The sequence below is a fragment of the Prunus persica genome, chromosome G2 (genome assembly GCF_000346465.2).
Source record: "Prunus persica cultivar Lovell chromosome G2, Prunus_persica_NCBIv2, whole genome shotgun sequence".
Taxonomy (NCBI): Eukaryota; Viridiplantae; Streptophyta; class Magnoliopsida; order Rosales; family Rosaceae; genus Prunus; species Prunus persica.
This window is the reverse complement of record NC_034010.1, coordinates 2,385,118-2,404,369: the sequence shown is the minus strand read 5'-3', so window position 1 is coordinate 2,404,369 and position 19,252 is coordinate 2,385,118. Positions and strand designations below refer to the sequence as shown.

The following is a 19,252-nucleotide window of genomic DNA, read 5'->3' as shown; positions in this document are numbered from 1 at the left end:
AATATTTTTAATGCGTTGTATAATTTTTCAAAAAATGTCAAAAATATATACAACACATGGATTATCCAAAAGTTGCAAAAGAAATACATTAAACATGAAGAATACGCACACTTGCACAGTACAATTGATGTTAAGAAGCGTGTTTATCATATCTTTGCAAAGTGTACAGAAAACGCAAGGTATGTTTTAAAAATACGTACATACATTTATAATACACGTACCATACGCATATATACTAACTAAGTTGACAAATGTCCGGGCTTATAAAGCACATGTCCAGTTGAATCACACAGATGTCGCTGCACATGAAACGTAAAGCTACTCAGTGTACTCATCCTAGCAGTCCTAGAAAAAAAGAGAGCACATCACTACAAAAGAAGGGGCCGAACCAGGTGGGGATTTCCACCTTCTACTGCTTTGCTCTAGCCTTAAGTCTAGAGCAAGAAGATTACAAATGCCTCTTTATACAATCGTTCCAGCAGAAACATGTTTGGAAGAAAAAAAAAAGGGGAGGGGGTTGGCAGTTGTATGCTCCAGAGTGGCAAAAGAGGATGCCATCAACCAAACAAAATGGCATCCCATTCTCATACAACTTCTGGTCTTATACTATACCAAGTTAATCTGTGCTCTTAAAAAACATGCAGACTAGGTAGAATTCAAATGGAGGAACAAACACAGATAAAGCAGTCCAAGTGGGAAAGGCCACTCTCAATGAATATATCACATGGCTGTATACATAATTCTACATATGAATAGCACGCCTATCGCGAAAAGAAAATAGGGGTGGGAATCAAATGGCAAGTAGTAGAGAAATTCAAGGCCAGGGCAAGGCTGAAAATTAAGAAGTATTGTTTTCTTAATCAGTTTGCTAGTATATAACAAATTCTGCAACTGACAAGCTATCTAGACTAGATTAAAGTGCCGATAAGTTAAATTGAAAGGTAGAAGAAAATCTTCATACCCATATAATTTAATAAAAGAAAAAAACAATGTAGAATCAAAGAAAGAAACTTACAATGCTAGTTGAACCAAATACATTAATTCCTAATCACGATATCCAAACCTTCACCAGATAACTTGACCCAACTTACATCACTGACAAGGCTGACTTTTCACACTACAACATCATATTGTTTTCTGCATGTTCTCTTTTTCAAGAAGCGAACTTGATGCTTTAGCATGGCCACTAAAACTCCTAAGAAACCGCAAATAGTGTAAGAAATTGATTAGCAAATTCTCATTGGTTGCCCATTCTTGCCACACTATTGCATATCAAAGCTTTTGTTCAGTGCATGGATAAAAGCTTCCATTCCATTTCCCTGTAATTTTCTATCATTAATGTATTATACATGTTGTAACTTTTTTTGCCTATACTTTGCTGGATCCATGGTCATTCAACACCTTGGAATGCCTAAAGAAATTCAATACCCATTGTGCATCAGCATGCTAATACATTTGGGTTATTAACTACTGAACATAAAGACGAGGCTCGCTATTCTTATTTTCCAAGTACAACTCATGTGTCAAAGCAGGTTAAAATTCTAAACATTAAACAAACAAATGAATTAGGAGCCTGAAAGGGAGCAAGATGCTGCTACAAAGAACTATTGCCAGAAACAGAGAAACTTTCATTTCTAACTGCTTATGATTAAAAGCATTGGCAACGAGAAAAAAAAAGATCTCCAATCAAACAGGCAGACTACGTAGGTCAACTTAAATCATCTAACTTAATTTCAGAGACATGCTCACCTTAAAAAATGCTACTTTTAGTCATTCTCAATATATCATTAATCCCTATATGTCTGATGTTGACACGTGCATCAAATAAACCTCTCTTGTATACAATGATGAGCTTCTCTTATGCCAAAGTAGTCACTTGCACATTCCTACTTGAAATATATACATATAAAAAAAGAGTCGCCCATAATCCAGCCAGAAAATTGCCTTTGGGCACAAAGACAGCTCCTCCCCATTTAAGAACAAGCCTGTAATCTCGTGGGAGTGTGGCTTGCTGAATTACCAAGCAAATAAAACAAACCTAGCCAGCTCTCCTATTCTATTTCAGTATTATTTGTAAACTCCGCTTCTAATATAATTCAGTACTATTGACCAAAATAAAATCAGTACTAATTGTTAAGGAGCATCAGGCACCCATCATCAAACAGAACAAACACACATCAACAATATAAATCTCTTGTCAACGCACAATCATGTTTCTGAATCAGTAATGCATTCATAAACTAAATTATCAGAGTACCTATTAGCAGACAACATAAAAAAAAAAATGGAGACACATCAACAAAAGACCCTGACACAATAAACAGCAAATAAACAAAATATGACAACATAAACCACTCAAATCAGAGTATGTATTTAAACGTCAACACCTTAATACAAATACCATATAAGTTCTGAACTCTCAAATGCATTTTCCAAGTTGCAGTAAGCATCAAAACCATAGATTAAGTAAAACAACAGAAAATACACTTTACCCAGTTCCCAATTTACCTCTCTCACTCTCATCCCGCTCTTGCCTCCGCCTTCGCATTCCCTCTCTCCACCTTTTTCGCCTCTGTCTTTTCCGGTTTCACTGCCTCCCCCGAACAACACCCACCACCATGTTCATGATGGTGATGATGGTGATGATGGTGCGCATGCCCATGCCCATGACCATGTCCATGACTATGTCCATGTACCTTCTTCCCCTTCAGCTCCTTCCTCATATCATACGCATCTTCCCCATCGGCATAGTACTTAGCTTCAACATCATGAATCTTATACCCCAAAGTCTCCGTATACAAGTTGAAAGCCGCACGATTGCTCTTCCTCACATGAAGCGAGACGTACTCAGCTGCAAACACCTGTTCCATGGCGTTCTGGGCCGCGCTCATGAGCTTAGTGGCGAGACCGAGTTTGCGGTGGGTTCGGAGCACGGCGAGAGAGGTGATGTGGCCATGGCACTCGTTGCTCTCCTCTTCCATCTTGGCTAGGACGTAGCCGACGATGCGACCGTTGTAGTCTTCAGCGACGTAGAGGAGCTGAGGCCATGAGAGGATGTGGTAGAGGTAGTATTTCATCTGGTAGTTCTCTGGGAGGCAGAAGAGGTTGCAGGCTTGCATGGCCAGGAGGTCGTCTATGGTGGCCTTGCGTATGCACACCATTTTTGAGGGAGGGTCTAGGTTTCTAGGGTTAGGGTTTTTAGTTTGATTTGATTTTGGGGAAGAAGAAAATCAGAGTGAGGTCAAAGAAATGAATTGAGGGTTCTGAATTTTTAATGAGATCGGCTTCGGTTGGGTGTGCTTGGGCTCAATCATGGGCTTAAAGTCTAATTTTCCAAAAAAGAAAACAAATTCTACGATTGTTACAAAAACAAACTTCGGGGTTAAAGGATTTTATTTATTTATGGCTTTTTATCACAAAACGTCTCTAACGTTTGTGAAACTATCAAATTGCATTCTTAAAGTTTTTTTCTATCACTTATGGTCCCTAACGTTAATATAGGGGCTCTTAAATAGTCCATCTGGTAAAAGAACTATTAAATTTAGGGATATAATCGTCAAATCAATCAAAAATTATAAAATATATATACTCTTTCTTTCTTCTTCTTCTTTCTCTCTTTCTTTTCTTCTTCTTCTTCTTTCTCTCCGCCAGATTCCTGAAGATTTCATTTAAAATGTTGGTTAACAATCAATAGGTGGGGTTACCTCAATGGATGGATTTCTTCATAAATTCTTCAAAACGATAAACAAAAAATGCTTGCGCATGAAAAAAACTACTACACTATATCTTAAAAGGCTATTCTACTATATCCATCAGAGATGGCGCCGACTCATCTTCGAGGAGGCTTAAACATGATGTTTCAGTTGGCAACTACGCTAGGAATCTTCATAGCAAACATGGTAAACTATGGAACACAAAAGCTCGAACCATGGGGTTGGAGGCTCTCTCTAGGCCTGGCTATAGTACCTGCTATAGTAATGACAGTGGGAGGAATATTTCTTCATGAGACACCAAATAGCTTAATTGAACGAGGAAGTAAAGAAGAAGGACGAAAACTTCTGGAGAGAATCAAAGGAATTGAAAATGTCAATGCAGAGTTTCAGGACATGTTAGATGCAAGTGAGTTTGCTAGTGCAATAAAGCACCCTTTCAGAAACATCCTGGAGAGAAGGAACAGGCCTCAACTGGTTATGGCAATCTTCATGCCAACATTCCAGATCCTCACAGGCATAAATTCAATTCTCTTCTATGCTCCAGTGTTGTTTCAAAGTATGGGGTTTGGGGGAAATGCCGCTCTTTACTCCTTTGCTTTAACTGGAGCAGTTCTTTTTTTGTCTACACTGATATCTACTGCAATAGTTGACAAGCTCGGTCGAAGAGTTTTGCTTATTAGTGATGGAATAATAATGATTATATGCCAGGTAAAATTGATCTCTCTTCATAAACACTAACAACTAATTAAAATTCCTTCTTTCCTTTGGATTTCTAGAAGGCTTTCTGAACACTTAATATTCTCTCCTCCTGAATGTGAAACGAGTCATAGTCGCCATAATCTTGGGGGTCAAGTTCGGTGAGAATCAAGAGCTATCAAAAGGATATTCAGTATTGGTGGTGGCAGTGATCTGCCTCTTCGTGGTAGCTTTCAGATGGTCATGGGGTCCGCTATAAGCTCATTCTTTCGGATGGTGGTAGAGAAATTTGGATGTGTTTGCTATAAGGAATTTGGTGGAGAGAAAGAAGAAGAAAAGAAAGAGAGAAAGAAGAAGAAGAAAGAGAGAGAGAAGGGAAGGAAATTAGGGTTTAGGATTGATTTAACGATTATATCCCTGGATTTAACAGTTTTTTTGACAGAGGGACTATTTAAGAGCACCTATATTAATGTTAGGAACCATGAGTGATAGAAAAAAACTTTAAGGATGCAATATGATAGTTTCGCAAACGTCATGGATGTTTTGTGATAAAAAGCATTTATTTATTTATTATTAAGGGCTAACGACAAAAGACATCCTGCTGGTTTAGGGTCATTCTCAAATTGTATCCCATTGTATCAAGTTTATCAATTTACGCCATGATGTTTTGAACATCGTCCAATTTGATCCTTCCGTTAAGTTGACCAGACGATCAATCGTTAACTGCTGATGTGGCACCTGTGGGACCCACCCCACCAACGATTTGACCATTTCTCTCATGCCATATGAAGGGCAGTTTTGGGTTTCTACAACTCAAAAAAACAAAAAACAAAAAACCAAAAAGGACATCACGCCGAAAATTGGGCACGCTTTGCAATTCATCCTCAACCCCAGCTGGAGATCGAAGAGAAAGCCCCAAATTCGTCTTAAACCCTAACGTAAATCCTAAATTTTCATAGCTGAGAGCTCAAATTTACAATTTCGAAGAAGTGAGCCGCCCGATTGTATTGGCTCCTTAACCCAGAAAACGAAGGAGAAATGGAGCATAAGGTGATGGTGTGTTGGTGTGGTAAGAATGTGAGAATCTGAACCTTGTGGACAATTTCGAATCCTGGGAGGTGATTTGCTGTGTGTGTAAAGGTAAAAAACTGAATTTGGTGCAAAATATTTGATTTTGAATTGTAACAGGTGCAAATGTTAATTTATAGAGTGAGTTTTGTGCAGGGTAGAGGAGGTTGTGATTTCTGGGTTTGGTATGATGTGGAAATGTGTGAAAGTCTAAGTTGTGATTCCGGGGTTGCTAAAATTGTGGGATAAGTAGGAGAATTCACTAGCAAAGGCTAGATACAGAGAGAAGGTTCTTTGGGCAGCATTGGTGGTGTCATGGATGCTTATTGCAATGTCCTTCTTTGGACAGGATGGTGGATCAGATGGACTGAAGTTGAAGACTTTGGAATTTGCATGGAAGGGGGTGTTTTAGGGATGCATTGTGCTTTTGGTATGGGAAGTACTGTGCTTTTGGTTAGGTTTGCACTGTGCCTTTGATATGGAAAGCAGTGTGCTTTTGGTTATGTAATGGGAATGAACATTTTGCATTTTGGTTATGTAATGGGAATGGCTATGTAATTTCCATACAATGTGAAATTTTGGTAATGTAATAGCCTGTTCATTCCAACAACTTGTTTGTACAACATATGAGCAAATTGATTTTCACTTGCAGCATTACAACAAAATAGGCCACATAACAGCATTTACAACCTTCCAAAATAATAGAACTTGTGTTCCCAAAAAAAAAAAATAGAACCTGTTTTCCAAAACAAGAGTACATGTTTTCCAAAAACACAGTACCTGTTTTCCCAAAAAACAGAACCTGTTTTACAAAATATCATAAGCTATCTTCCTAACACAAGGCAACTTGTCTTCCAAGATAACATAATAACTTAATCCAACCAGCTAATAAAGGTAAAACTGTCTCATGCTCAAAATAACCAGACTAGCTAATATAACACAGACAAGTGTGCAAGAGCATCATCATTCCTTGCTCAAGTCTGATGCTCCCACAACCATATGTCGTTTCCTCAATAAATAAGAATTGCCAGTTGAAGCTTCAGTTGATGCAGGAGGGGCAGATCCAGTTGCAAGAGAGGCAGATCCAGTTGCAGGTGTTGAGGATGGAGCAGTTGAATCAGTTGGTGGTGCATTTGAACTTCCAGCTGCAATGGTGGCCTTTCTCTTCCATTTTCCTTTATGCACAGATCTTGCAAGCTTAGCTCGCCTTGTTTTTGTACTGGGACCAGCTTCACTTGTTTGAATAGTTTGCTGGGATGAGACAACAAATAATAAACTGTTAGTTGCATCATATTCAAAAAACATTAAAATTTATAACATTAACAAATGTTAATCCTTAGATGTTTACCTCAGCCTTCCTCTTTTTTATTTTTGTTTTTGGGGGGAGATTCCTATGACAAGTCCTTTTATTGTGGCCCTTTCTTCCACATTGGCCACACCTCAGTGAGTCTTGAACTTTTGCAACAACATTGGCCTTGTTGTTGCATTCACCTGCTTCCTTCCTTCTAGCCTTTCTTGGCCTTCTAGGTTGTTTGGAGTATGAAGGAGGCACACATATTAGTTCTATCCCACAACTCCATCCCATTCATAGGTAGTATGAGGTTTTCATATGCCTTGAAATATATCTGAGTGTGATAACATGCATCCACATAATCCATTACGTTCAGGCCCCCATTGTAATTTATAGTTGCCACTCCATGAACACAAGGCCAACTAGTCAAATCCCATTCTCTGCAAGAATAGGTCCTTAAATCCAAGTCCACAATATACTGTGAAATCCCACCACTGCCAACTTGAAATTTTCCTCCACCTGACCACATAGTGACACAACCACCTGCTTTTGCTTTATTAATCTCTACATTCTTAAAAATCTTGGGGCAAATTTCCTTTGTCCAATTCTTTATTTTGTCCCTTCTGCCTTGTATCCTCCTCATCAACTTACACCTAACTATCTCAAGCATGGTCAGTATTGGTTTATCTCTGTATGCCAATATGAATGAGTTGAATGACTCACACATATTGTTTAAAAGCATATCACACTTCACATGAGTGCTGAAGTGTGATCGAGACCAATGCCTAGAAGGTTTTCTTGGTTCAGTCAGCCAAGCATAAGCATCCATATCAAGGTTTTTCAGCTCTTCTATCTGTCTTGCAAATTGTGGAACAGTTGTTGCTTTTGCAGGACCCCAAAATTTGTCAGACAAAGCTTTCCCTTTGAATTGTAATATAAAGTTGGTGAACAGATGTCTTGCACAAAACCTGTGTTCACTATTAGGAACAACTTGCTCAAAAGCTGGTAATAATCCTTTTTGCTTGTCTGATATGAAAGTGTATCCAAACTGGTTAACAATCTTTACATACTTTATCAGCAATTCCAGAAACCAAACCCATGACTCCTTGCACTCAGATAGGGCTCGTTAATGGGTCGGGCCGGGCTAGCCCGGCCCAAATTTAATGGGCTTAGGTCGAGTTTTAAAGAAGAGAGAGAAAATATCGGGCCGGCCGGGCTGGATTTTTTTAGAAAATTCAAAGCCCAAGCCCGACCCATGAGCCGGGCTTGAAAAGCCCATCGGACCGGGCTAGGCTAAGCCCAACAGACCGGGCCTAAATGGGCCCTACTTCATTAAAAAAAATCATAAACTTAATCATAAAGGCATTTTAGCCCAAATTTGATATTAAACTCACTTAATTCCAATATTTTTACTTCAAACCAAATTCATAAAACACTCAATAAAGTCACACAACTTATAAGATTTTCCACAAAAATAATAAAATCAAGTATTATTTTTGAGGTTATTACATAATTAGATCGTAATACATTTTAAGAAATAATTTCAAAAAAATAATAAGTATCAAAAAAATATTTTTTTTAAGGATGGTATGAATAAATATGCAAATATTTGGTGATGTGTTCAAGAAAAGCATGATTATATTTGGTGGTACGATTATGTTTCGTGATATGATTATATTTGGTGATGTGATGTGATGTGATATATATATAATTAATAATTGACACAAATTAATGTGCTAATCATCTAATTATAAACCATGAATGAGTAAAGAAAAGTAAATGAAATGAAACAAATTATATTTGTGATTTAAGTGATATAATTCTAAACCTAAACTCTTATTTATACATAATTATATATGTACGCGGGCCTAAAGGGCCGGGCTTTTGTGGGCTGGCCGGGCCAGGCTTCAGACACCCAAGCCCAAGCCTAGCCCTGCCCAAGGCGGGTCGGGCCATCTCAAAGCCCATAATGGGCCGGGCCGGTCTTTTTTTAATTGGGCCGGGCGGGCCCCCATCGGCCCATGAGCCCGCGGGCCAAATGATGAGGCCTACACTTAGACTCAACCACTGCATACGCAATCACCCATGTTTTATTATTAGTATCTATACCAACTGCTGCTAAAAATTGCCCTCCATATACACCCTTCAAGAAGCAGCCATCCAATCCAATAATGGGTTTGCATCCAGCAATAAACCCTACTTTACATGCACCTAGACACACATATAACCTTTGAAACACTGGATGACCCAATTGTTCATTGAAATCACATTGAACTTTGGTTGTTGTTCCTGGATTGGTCTTCCTTAACTTTTCACAATAATCCCAAATTCTGGAGTATTGTTCTGTGTATATTCCCTCAATCTGCCTCAATGCCCTCTCTTTTGCCCTATAAATTTGTTGCCTGAAAACTCCAGTGTTATAATCATTCTCCACAGTCTCCATGAATGAGCTAATTGGCTAACTTAGATTGCTCTTCAATGTTTCCATATGTTTGGCACTGAGCCAACTAGACTTCACAGTGCGGTTCTCCCAAACAATACCACAAGTGTGTTCACCCTCATATTTCTTAACCTGCAGGGTCTTCTCATGCTGCATTTTGGAAGCATATATCTCCCATGGGCAATCTGGTATGCACAAACTGTCTTTAGCTTGAAAGCCTCACTTCTTACAAATACAACATCCCTATTCCTCTTTATAAATTGTTCTCTCACAGCCGCTCTAAAAACTTTACAATCATTGAACTTCATCCCAACCTCAAACTCTGGATTTGCCATGTCAGTTGCCGGATTGAACTCTGGCCATCTATCCGTCATTGGAGTGTCATCATCAGAGTTATATTTAGGCTGCACATTATCAAAATCATACTCCTCTGAATCCAATTCAACATCTGCACCCCAATCCCAAGATTCAACCCCAGCATTTGTTGACTCTGGCTCTTTTCCTTTTGCCCCATCTCCAACCCATTAAGTTTGTTTGTCCACCCATTCATCAAAATTGACATCATCATCATTATCATCACAATTGAAGTTAGGGTCTGCAAAATCAGAGTCAAGACTGTCTGCTGACTCCTCCTCATCATGACAGACTGTGGTCCTTGTTCTTGCTTTTCTTGTCTTCATTGGATGACATCTTGATAAGTTGCTCTTTTCTACACTTCCTTCAACAACCTTTTTCTGAACTAGTCCATCAGTCACTGTATTAGACCTTTGGTCTTCTTTATCACGTGTGTTTTTTACATTTTTGCACCTCCTTTTACCAAAAGCTCTTGCCCTCATTTTCCCAAAAACAGAACTGACTTTACTTTTCCCTTTCTCTACAGTGGCAGCAGATTCCCTTTCAGCAGCTTTTTCTTTGTCTTTTTGCACAACAGAAGATTCCCTCTCTACTGCCTTTTCTTTGCCTTTTTCAGAAACACCCTGTCTTGCACAAGATTCCGTTGGCTTTTGCGTACCCCCACCACTTTGTTCCCCTTTTGGGTCTTCATTGAGCTCTTCTATCACCACACGTATTTTTTTTTTTGTTGCCTCCATTGTTTGCATTTCCCACCAACAAGAACAATAGCCCCATAATTGTCATTAAGCTCCTAAATCACAACTCCTCTGTTAGGCACAATATCAGCTTCTATATCAACAAACAGATTTGATCCTGATTGACTATAAAACCAACCCTCATTACTATCAACCCCATGATGTAGGAAGATGTCTATTAGCCTTGTCTCTGGTACAAATACAAGCATGTCTATGACATCTTGATCATCATTAAGCTTTGTTAGGCCACCATTGCTATAGATAGGGATACTATACTAGTAACTAATTACCCCATCATAGCCTAACTCCCTCACAATATTGTCTGTCTCAGTCATTGACATTCTATCATTGTCACAATAATCAAACCAAGCTACACTGCCAGAAGCATAACAATTACCACAGATTTGACCACCATAGTACATTCGAATAGAAAACAATTCAGGATCACCTACATATTACATGTCCCAAACATGGGTTATTTTCAATTCAAACATAAAACACAGCACAAAACACAGTATTCAAACATTACACAAAAACCATAACTGACTTTTCAATTATTTTTAGTTTAGGACCATTATACAAAAGTCCAAATTTTTATTAAACAACCCTTTTCACACCCTTCCACCTAACACTTTTGCATTATTAAAAGCAGACGCTTAGAGTATTAAAGGCAGACATTTCCAGTACATGCTTAGCTTGAAGGACCACCTATATTCGAAATCTGCAATAAGGCCACCTATATTCGACAAACTGTTTCATACTTCTCCCACTATTCCACTAAACCCTATAAAACACAACATTCAAACCAGAATAACCCATACGACCTTTAACCCATTCAACACAGATATCCCAAATTGCAAAAATTTAAACCAATTTACCATATGATGGATGCAGAGCGCTTGGAGCCCTGAAATCCCAACTCATTTCTTCTCACTTCTTCGAAATCGTAGAACTTGCTGTCAGCTATGGAGATTTAGGATTTAGGTTAAATTGAGGTTGAGGACGAACGACAGTTTGGGGCTTTTTCTTCAGTCGTCTTCTTGCAAAGCGTGCCCAATTTTGGGTGCGATGTTTTTTTTTTTTTTTTGAGTTGTAGAAACCCAAAACTGCCCTTCAGATGGCATGAGAGGAATGGTCAAATCGCTGGTGGGGTGGGTCCTATGGGTGCCACGTCAGCAGTTAACAATTGACCGTCTGGTCAACTTAACAGAAGGATCAAATTGGACGATGTTCAAAACGTCAGGGCGTAAATTAATAAACTTGATACTATGGGGTCCAATTCGAGAATGACCCTAAACCAGCAATGTGTCTTTTGTCGTTAGCCCTATTATTAACTTGCAAATGTCAATTTTTTTTAAATACAAACGATAGTCTAAATTAGGGGTTTCTCATACACACAACTAAAATGCCTTTTTGGGAGGGGGTGGGGTGTGGTGGTGGGGGGTGTGTTAACCTGAGACATTTTCTCGACAAGTCAGTACCCTTTTATATTGGACTAGACCCCATTGACTACAAATTTCATTAGTTAAATTCCTGACAATACAATATAACAAATACATTTACAAGACAGAAAAAGCACCAAACCTAAAAACCCCAAAAAGGGAAATATGCATGATTAAGCTATGATGAAATTCCTCCTTTTTTTTCAAATACTTATTTTGTAAAAAATTTATATTTACCAGTTCTGCTATCAGAAACAAGAAGGCCAGATAAGCAACTTCCATGTTTAATTTAAACGTTTTCTGTTACCTGTTCAATTCTGTAACTGTAGGTAAATTGGACCAACTATTTTTCTCAAGAGCTATATTGAAAACAGGTTTGCATTTTTCAAGAATAAAGTGTTGTAGTTTGTCCAAGAACCAGAAGCTAAAGTATGAATCTGAGAAAAGAAAACCATAAACAACTGGAAACTGAGCGTATTTGAATGAAATGATTGATAATCATACATGAACTTTATATATCTACATTTATCATGAATATCATCAAAACCTAGCAAAAACAGAATGGCCTCAGTCAAGAGTCAAGATCAACACCTAAGGAAAAAGAGTCGCCTCTCAGCCCCTGTCAAATTTCCAGATTCTGATGTACTTGCTGTTGTGTGTGGTGATAACCTTCTTCATCCCTACAGCCAAGCACGTAATGGGAGGTCGACAGCTTCTGAGAATGCTGTCAATGGCGGTATCTTCTGAAAGCCTTCTTCCCCTCGTTCTTTGTGTAGCCCCAAGTGTGTTTTGTGAACTTGGTGATAAATAACCATCCAAGATGCATCTTGAAATTACTTCACCTGTGTTCTGATTCAGTAGACGTAGCACACCGTCTATTCCACCAACAGCCAAAGTTGATGCATCATTTCTCTGGTGTTGCATTGAATATACACTATTTTGACTAACTCGTGTCTTCCACAAAAGTCCCATCCTGAATTACATAACGGAAGAACATGGTCAATCAACTACAACTGGATTACATCATCTGTTACTGTCAAAGGAGTGAGATCCAAGGGTGGAGGTGGTGCCAACTAGGGCAGAAAGAGTCAGGCTGACCCATTTTTGAGGTTTTGTATGCTACTTGTATGATTTCAAAACAATCATATAAAAATTATGGATTCTATTAGGAGTAGTTCACTCCAAGAGAACCCTAAATGAATGTAAAGAAAGTGAAGATTCGAAAACCATGAAATGAATGAATTGGTCCCTATTGAGAAGCCGATTACAACGGATGGGCAATACTGACCACATTGACAAAAGCTGAACACAATTCATGAGAGGTACATGAACATCACAAATTGAAAGTTACCTTCCACAATTCTATTACAAATGTTGTTCTGTAAGAAGCTATTAGGCTTGACTTTTCTTTTCAGAGATTTAAAGTAATGCAAACCTAGTATTTAAAATTGTAATGATGTGGAAATATGGAAACAGATAACATAGATTTCATCAGAAATTAGAAAGCTAAAGTATGAAATAGATTTACCCAGGTAAGTTGAGATTCTTTAAATAACATATGAAGTCATATTCCATACCTTAGGTCCCAACAAAGTCCATATCCAGTAGCAGTTCCAGCAAATACTTGGTGAGAGCATGGGTTGAAACATAAAGTCTTTATGCCTGCCATGAAAAGTATAAACTAGATTTATGCTCTCATGAATATAACTTACCACTCCATGAAAGAGGATTAATAAAACCCATAAATATATTACTTAGCATATATTATATGTCCCAACAGAGCCAACATTTCCAAACAACTGCAATGAGATCTCTTTCATTTCTCTTTCACATGAATACAATTCATTCAACAAGAACATAAGGGTACAACTAAGACTACATCCAGCAGTTATCAAGCACAAACATATGTTAGAGAGTACAATTATGGCTTCTAGTTGATCCCATTTGCAGCCCACAAGTACTCACAAAAAAGAAAACAGAGAGTACTTTATTCATTTATAGTCAGTTAATAAGTTCGGGTTTCAACTCTCTCTCTCTCTCTCTCTCTCTCTCTCTAACAAAACAAAAAATCAACTCCAGACAGAAGACAAAATTACTGTCCATGTTATGGGCATAAAAAGAAGAAAATATTTCAGAAAACAGCAGTTATAAGATAACCATAGTTAGAATCCGATTATACTCCAAAAGTTCTTGGTAGAGCAGGCATAAAAAGTAACCTGAGGAATCTTGTGATCGTAACTTCACTACCCGCTCGCCAGATGAAAGTGCAGATAATGCGACATCGCCAAGAGAAGAACCACTAAGTATCAACTGATCATCACTCAAACATAAGCATTTTACTGGCCCCTCATGTGCCCTACAATCAGGAATCAAAAGAAAATAACATGGAGTCCATAAACCATTGAGCAATATAATTGCATATTACAACAATACTGAGAATTTTAGGCCAGACAGGAAGTTTAATCTAAACTATATATCCCCTTGGCCCCTTTACAGGCAAGAATCTATCTCTCGCTTGAAAATGCATGTCTACAAGTCAAACGGTCTTCTTAAGCCTTATTCATTAGCTCTATTTTTACAGGAAAAAACAAATATAAACACTATTAAGAAAATGTATTTCTTGCAGTGCATACCTAATGATTTGAGAACATTTTCTACTGTACATGTCAAATACACGAACTGTCCCATCCTCACAGCCGACCACAGCCTCAGGATCGCAGTAACTGCATTCAGAGAAGAATGTAATATTTGTACACACCAAAAGCAAACTTTCAAATATATATTCCAAAACAGAAATAATGCAGTAGAGAGAATTTTAACAATATTTTGAACTATAACAATAATAGTGGCAATACTAGTAACCTAAAACAGAATATAATTAATCAAAATTAGGGAATAGTAGCTCAAAAGTAAAATATTCAGACAATCAAATGCTCAACCATTTGATGAAAGAAAGTAAATAATGAATCTCCAAGTTTAGGTTCTTAGTCTTTACCATGCATATTGCTGCTGATGAAGCAATGCATTTACCACTTACATTTACAACTAAAACTAATGACAGTTTTATTATTTTGTCCACATACCGCATGCATAAACCCTTCGAAAAGGTTCCCTCATGCGAGGGAAATATTCTACTTATCCCATTCTGCCTCCATATGCATATACGAGTGCCAACCAAGCCAACAATCTACAGAAAAGTAAGAGGGTTGTATAGATATCAGAAAATTCCCTTAATAAAAGAAAACAGCATGCTTTCAATAAGTATAATTAATTGGATGCATTAGCTATTCACATTGAGGATGAGAGGTCAATATTACCATGACGAATCATCCATATCAGTCTAAACTAGAGACGGTAAAAAAAAAAAAAAAAGGGAATTATTTCCAAGGAAGCTAGAAGAATTTAGTAAGCTCAACAGCATAATTTACAAATACATATATTCTGTCGAATAATCGATGTTAATGCTACATTTGAACTTGTACGTTGATCCATTAAATGAAGATGCATACATGACATTCCAATCCTACAAGAACATGTGATCTAGCAAACAACAACAGTCACTGTCTTACATTTTTTTTGGGATTGATATTTGATTAACATGGTTGATAGAATTTCAGTACATCTTGCTTAAATGAAAAATGAAAAATGAATAGTTCAACTGACCTTGCTCTCATCAAAATCAAAGTCAACTAAACGGACTCTGTCTGGAATGGGATATTCCCCTACACATTTATAGCTCTCCAATGACCAAAGACGCATAACCTAGCATCAATGCCATACCAAAAAGTCAGAAGAATTACACTGAAAATAAAGCTCGTGAAAGGATAACCACAAAACTATTGACAATTGTGTAGGTTATGGAGTCTAATACTACAAGCTATCAAACGGAGAAAGTCACCGAGCAGAACAAGCAAAGGCCAAAGTTGCTCAAAAAGACATAACCTGTTGAAAGGTATGATGGAGATAACAGAAAAGGCTAGAAATGCAATAGAGGCCTTGGCTTAAGTGGCAAAGCAGTGAGGGTTGGTATAAAGTGGAAAAGTCTATACATGCAAGTTGAGCTAGTTTGAACTGACAAAAAAGGACCATTGATTCAATTATACTATTGCCCTCAAACAGAAAAATTATTTCACAGACAAACTCATTTAGTTGAGATATGGCATTTTTTAATATGACCTTAAGCCAGATTCACCAGCTAAGTAGGGAATACTTGTACAAATGATACATATGTTGGCCAGATACCAATACATATGATTTACATTCTATTGTAACAAGTCCACAAGCATATTCAAAAGCTAATAATAATTCAGAAGGTAATTTATTTCTTGCGTCAAGAACACGTCAGACAGTATACAGTTGAAATATCACCATGAAAAAATATAGGGAGGACTAGTGGTGTAGGAACTTATAAGTTAAGGAGCTTAAAATAATCTAATGTTCCCTTCTTAGTTCTTCTGTGGATCAGAAGTTTGTGCATTTTGATAATTATAAGTTATGGAACTTAAAATAAATTTGTACATAAAAGCTAGCTTTGTAAGCTCTGTACAAGGGAAACTACCTTATCACCGACGCCAGTAAGAAGCAACCCCATCTTCGTTCGACACTGTTCACCCCTAATAGAGAGCAAGGTTAGAAGAATGATGCATCCCTGTAGAGAGCAGCAGCCTAGCTTCACATACGCAGTAAGACAAATCCCCTCCCTCATCAATCTATGAGACTACTTACACTCATAGCCAACTAAACAATACCAAATACAGAAATTATAATCTTAATTTGATTAAAATTGAAATATGAGGCGTGAAATATCTCCTGAGGTTTAACAAGCATTAGGGTTCATATTTGTTTGCCCCTCTCAGTTAATGAGACAACTGATTTCTTCACTAAAGGTCTTCACAAGCAATGGTCCGAGTTGTTAAGCTCCAAATTCTTCGATGCACGACCCCTTGATTAACTGCTAGATTGTTTAGGTTATTGACACATCTAAAACCTTCATGTATTGTAATTCTTTTTTGGTCGAATCATGTAAAATGTAAAGACACAATTATTAAAAAAAAAAAAAACTTTACATGAATGAAGAATCACAACAATTCCATCATACCCAACAATAAAACTATATAAGTAAAGGTAAAAAAAAGAGGTAAAATTGAATTGTAAGGACAAAGGCAGTACCCAACAGAGTGACCCCTCAAGTGATCAACACGAATTCGACCTTCCTGTAATGCCAGTCTATGACGCTCCACAGCCATCTCCTCCAAATAATCCTTCCAAGATTTCTCAGGACATTCTTTAGACCAATTGCTGGAACCCAAAAGACCCGTCTGCCATTGCTTGCGGTAAAGCAATTGGAGCAACTTAGACTTGTTGATAATCGCACTCCTGCATTGAACAAAAACCCATTGCAAATTCACCTTCGAAATTCCGGAAGAACAAGAAGAACAAATAGTTGAAAGAGAGAGTGGGAGAGCGTACCAGGATTTGCATACGACGGAACAACTTGCGAGGTCGAAGCAGTCGAGAAAAGAGAAGATGATGCAAAGGATGTCCTGTTGGAAAGAGCCGACTGTGGTCGGAGCTCTTGCTCTTGAGCTTCTGCGCGGCCTCTTCTTGTCGCCGGCGAGAGAGAGATCCATATGTGGTGGTAAGCTTCCGGGTACAACGCCTGGTTGAATATTATTTTTTTCTGTCTATCTGCTGGTAAAAGTTGTCGAGTTTTAGGCCTATATTTTTCTTCCGGCGAAAAAAGAACGCGAAGGTCTCTGACTCTGTGGTTAGTCTCGCTAGTTTGAATAGGATTCGATTAATGTCTTCGAAGGTTGTGTGATAATCAATTAATTTAATTGAAAATGCATCCATATTATATTTTTGGGCAAGATGTTAAGTTTTTAATCGAGTTTCCTATTTAAATCATGCACTTCTCTTTGTTCACTTCATATTCTAAGTTCACTCCAACTTTTAATTCAAGTTTTCACAATTTCTAAGAAAATCATACTATTTTCTCCAACTACCTCGAAATACACACTCAATAGATAATAATAATAATAATAATAATAATAATAATAAAAACTCATCAACTCACACTCCACAACCCATTATCAAATGAACCGACAAGCTCTTTTCAATTGTCAATGCAATCTCAATATGGACTATACCAATCAAATGCTTGGAGGTTGGAATGATTATGTCTAATAAAATGTTTACAGATTTGGACCCCTACACAGACCAACATTTATCATTCTTGGCGCACATAACATGGTAAAGAATTTAAATCTCTGCCAACAACATGTTTACTGTGGATTTTCAGATCAGTTTGAGGAAATGAACAAGTAATTTTTACATGAAGATCATTCGACTGTTGGTAGGATAACCATGCACAACACAAGCATGAGATGGATTGTGCTCATAAAGAAGAGCCGCAACTATTATTTTTTCGTAAAATAACAGAGCGATGGCTCTATTTTTTTTTGTAACAAAGAGCTGTTGGCTATCCTTATATGGCTCTTTATAGATGTACTAGGTTAAGTATTAAGTTGGATGACTTTTTTTTTTTTGGTTTTGTTTTGTTTTTATTTTTTGGTGTGGTCTTTTTACACAATAATAAAACTTAAAAGCTTATTGATTTAAGTATTGGGGTCAACAAAGAAAAGTGTGGGGTTTAAATAGAAAAACTTCTTTTAATCTCAATGTTGGGATCGCAGAATGTTGGGGTACTCTTTCACAACATTATTGATTTATGTTGATGACATTGTTATCATGGGCAATGACCCTATAGCTATCTCGGCACTCAAGGATTTTTTGCACAGTCATTTTTCATATTAAAGATCTTGGGGATTGAGGTATCAAGATCAAAACAGGGCATTTCCTTATCTCAATGCAAGTATGCATTGGAAATTTTGAAGGATGCAAAACTCCTAGGTGCCGCACCTGTTGATTTTCCTATGGAAAAAGGTCTTAAGCTCTCGGATAAGGGTGAATTACTTAAAGATCCAGCTCATTATAGAAGACTTGTTGGTCGCTTAATTTATTTGACAATCACAAGGCCAGACATTACTTACTATATTCATGTCTTAAGCAGGTTTATGCATGCCCCCACGTAAAACTCGCCAGGTCAAGGCAAAATTATTGTCTTCTCAAAATAACTTGACTTTTGCTTGCCTTCTGTGATTCTGATTGGGCAGGTTGTCCTCATACTAGAAGGTCTACTACAGGTTATTGTGTGTTTCTGGGATCTTCTTTAATTTCATGGAAATCTAAGCAACAGAAAACTGTATCTTTATCTTCAATAGAAGCCGAATATAGATCTATAGTGGCAGCATGTTGTGAGTTGTCTTAGCTTCGATCCCTTCTCAAGGATTTGCGCATCCTTCATCTTGAGGGGGAGTATTAGGAAATAAGTTTGTATAATATCAATTAATATCAATACTGTTGTGATTAGATTTACTTTCCTAGTAGTTTTCTAGATTGGAGAACTTGTTTCCTTGTACACCACACTCTTGTATAAACCATTGTACCTATCA

At 37.6% G+C, this 19,252-nt stretch overlaps 3 protein-coding genes across 7 annotated transcripts; 1 reads left to right on the top strand and 2 right to left on the bottom strand.

Moving 5' to 3' along the window:
* Nucleotides 103–3,330, bottom strand: LOC18787673 (N-alpha-acetyltransferase daf-31). Of its 4 annotated transcripts, none has more exons than XM_020557910.1 (2): nt 2,509–3,330; nt 103–345 (listed from the first exon to the last, which is right to left on the bottom strand). In XM_020557910.1, the coding sequence occupies exon 1, from the start codon at nt 3,159–3,161 to the stop codon at nt 2,520–2,522; it is 642 nt and encodes a 213-aa protein (XP_020413499.1). In that variant the 5' UTR covers nt 3,162–3,330; the 3' UTR covers nt 103–345; nt 2,509–2,519. The 4 variants fall into 4 exon arrangements, with proteins under 4 accessions (XP_020413499.1, XP_007218391.1, XP_020413498.1 ...); XM_007218329.2 differs by having other exon boundaries at nt 103–299; XM_020557909.1 differs by lacking the exon at nt 103–345 and adding an exon at nt 930–1,203.
* Nucleotides 3,792–4,668, top strand: LOC18785884 (sugar transport protein 7; the record flags this gene model as incomplete). Its single annotated transcript, XM_020556656.1, has 2 exons — nt 3,792–4,421; nt 4,528–4,668. Coding segments are annotated over 2 exons (771 nt in total), but the record flags the coding sequence as incomplete, so codon positions are not given.
* Nucleotides 12,177–17,577, bottom strand: LOC18784964 (F-box/WD-40 repeat-containing protein At3g52030). Of its 2 annotated transcripts, XM_007217971.2 has the most exons (9): nt 17,208–17,577; nt 16,908–17,114; nt 16,297–16,351; nt 15,402–15,500; nt 14,822–14,925; nt 14,372–14,461; nt 13,955–14,094; nt 13,316–13,400; nt 12,177–12,711 (listed from the first exon to the last, which is right to left on the bottom strand). In XM_007217971.2, exons 1-9 carry the CDS (start codon nt 17,366–17,368, stop codon nt 12,351–12,353), a joined length of 1,302 nt encoding a protein of 433 aa, XP_007218033.1. In that variant the 5' UTR covers nt 17,369–17,577; the 3' UTR covers nt 12,177–12,350. The 2 variants fall into 2 exon arrangements, with proteins under 2 accessions (XP_007218033.1, XP_020414120.1); XM_020558531.1 differs by lacking the exon at nt 17,208–17,577 and having other exon boundaries at nt 16,297–16,341; nt 16,908–16,996.

Bases quoted from the DNA above. Each gene is read 5' to 3' on its own strand.
- LOC18784964 (XM_007217971.2), bottom strand. From the start codon at position 17,368: ATGGATCTCTCTCTCGCCGGCGACAAGAAGAGGCCGCGCAGAAGCTCA. The intron at 16,352-16,907 runs GTACTGCCTTTG...GCTCTCTATTAG, and splicing joins TTGAGGGGTCACTCTGTTGG to GGGTGAACAGTGTCGAACGA. The intron at 15,501-16,296 runs GTAGTTTCCCTT...CATTGATGCTAG, and splicing joins TTACTGGCGTCGGTGATAAG to GTTATGCGTCTTTGGTCATT.
- LOC18787673 (XM_020557910.1), bottom strand. From the start codon at position 3,161: ATGGTGTGCATACGCAAGGCCACCATAGACGACCTCCTGGCCATGCAA.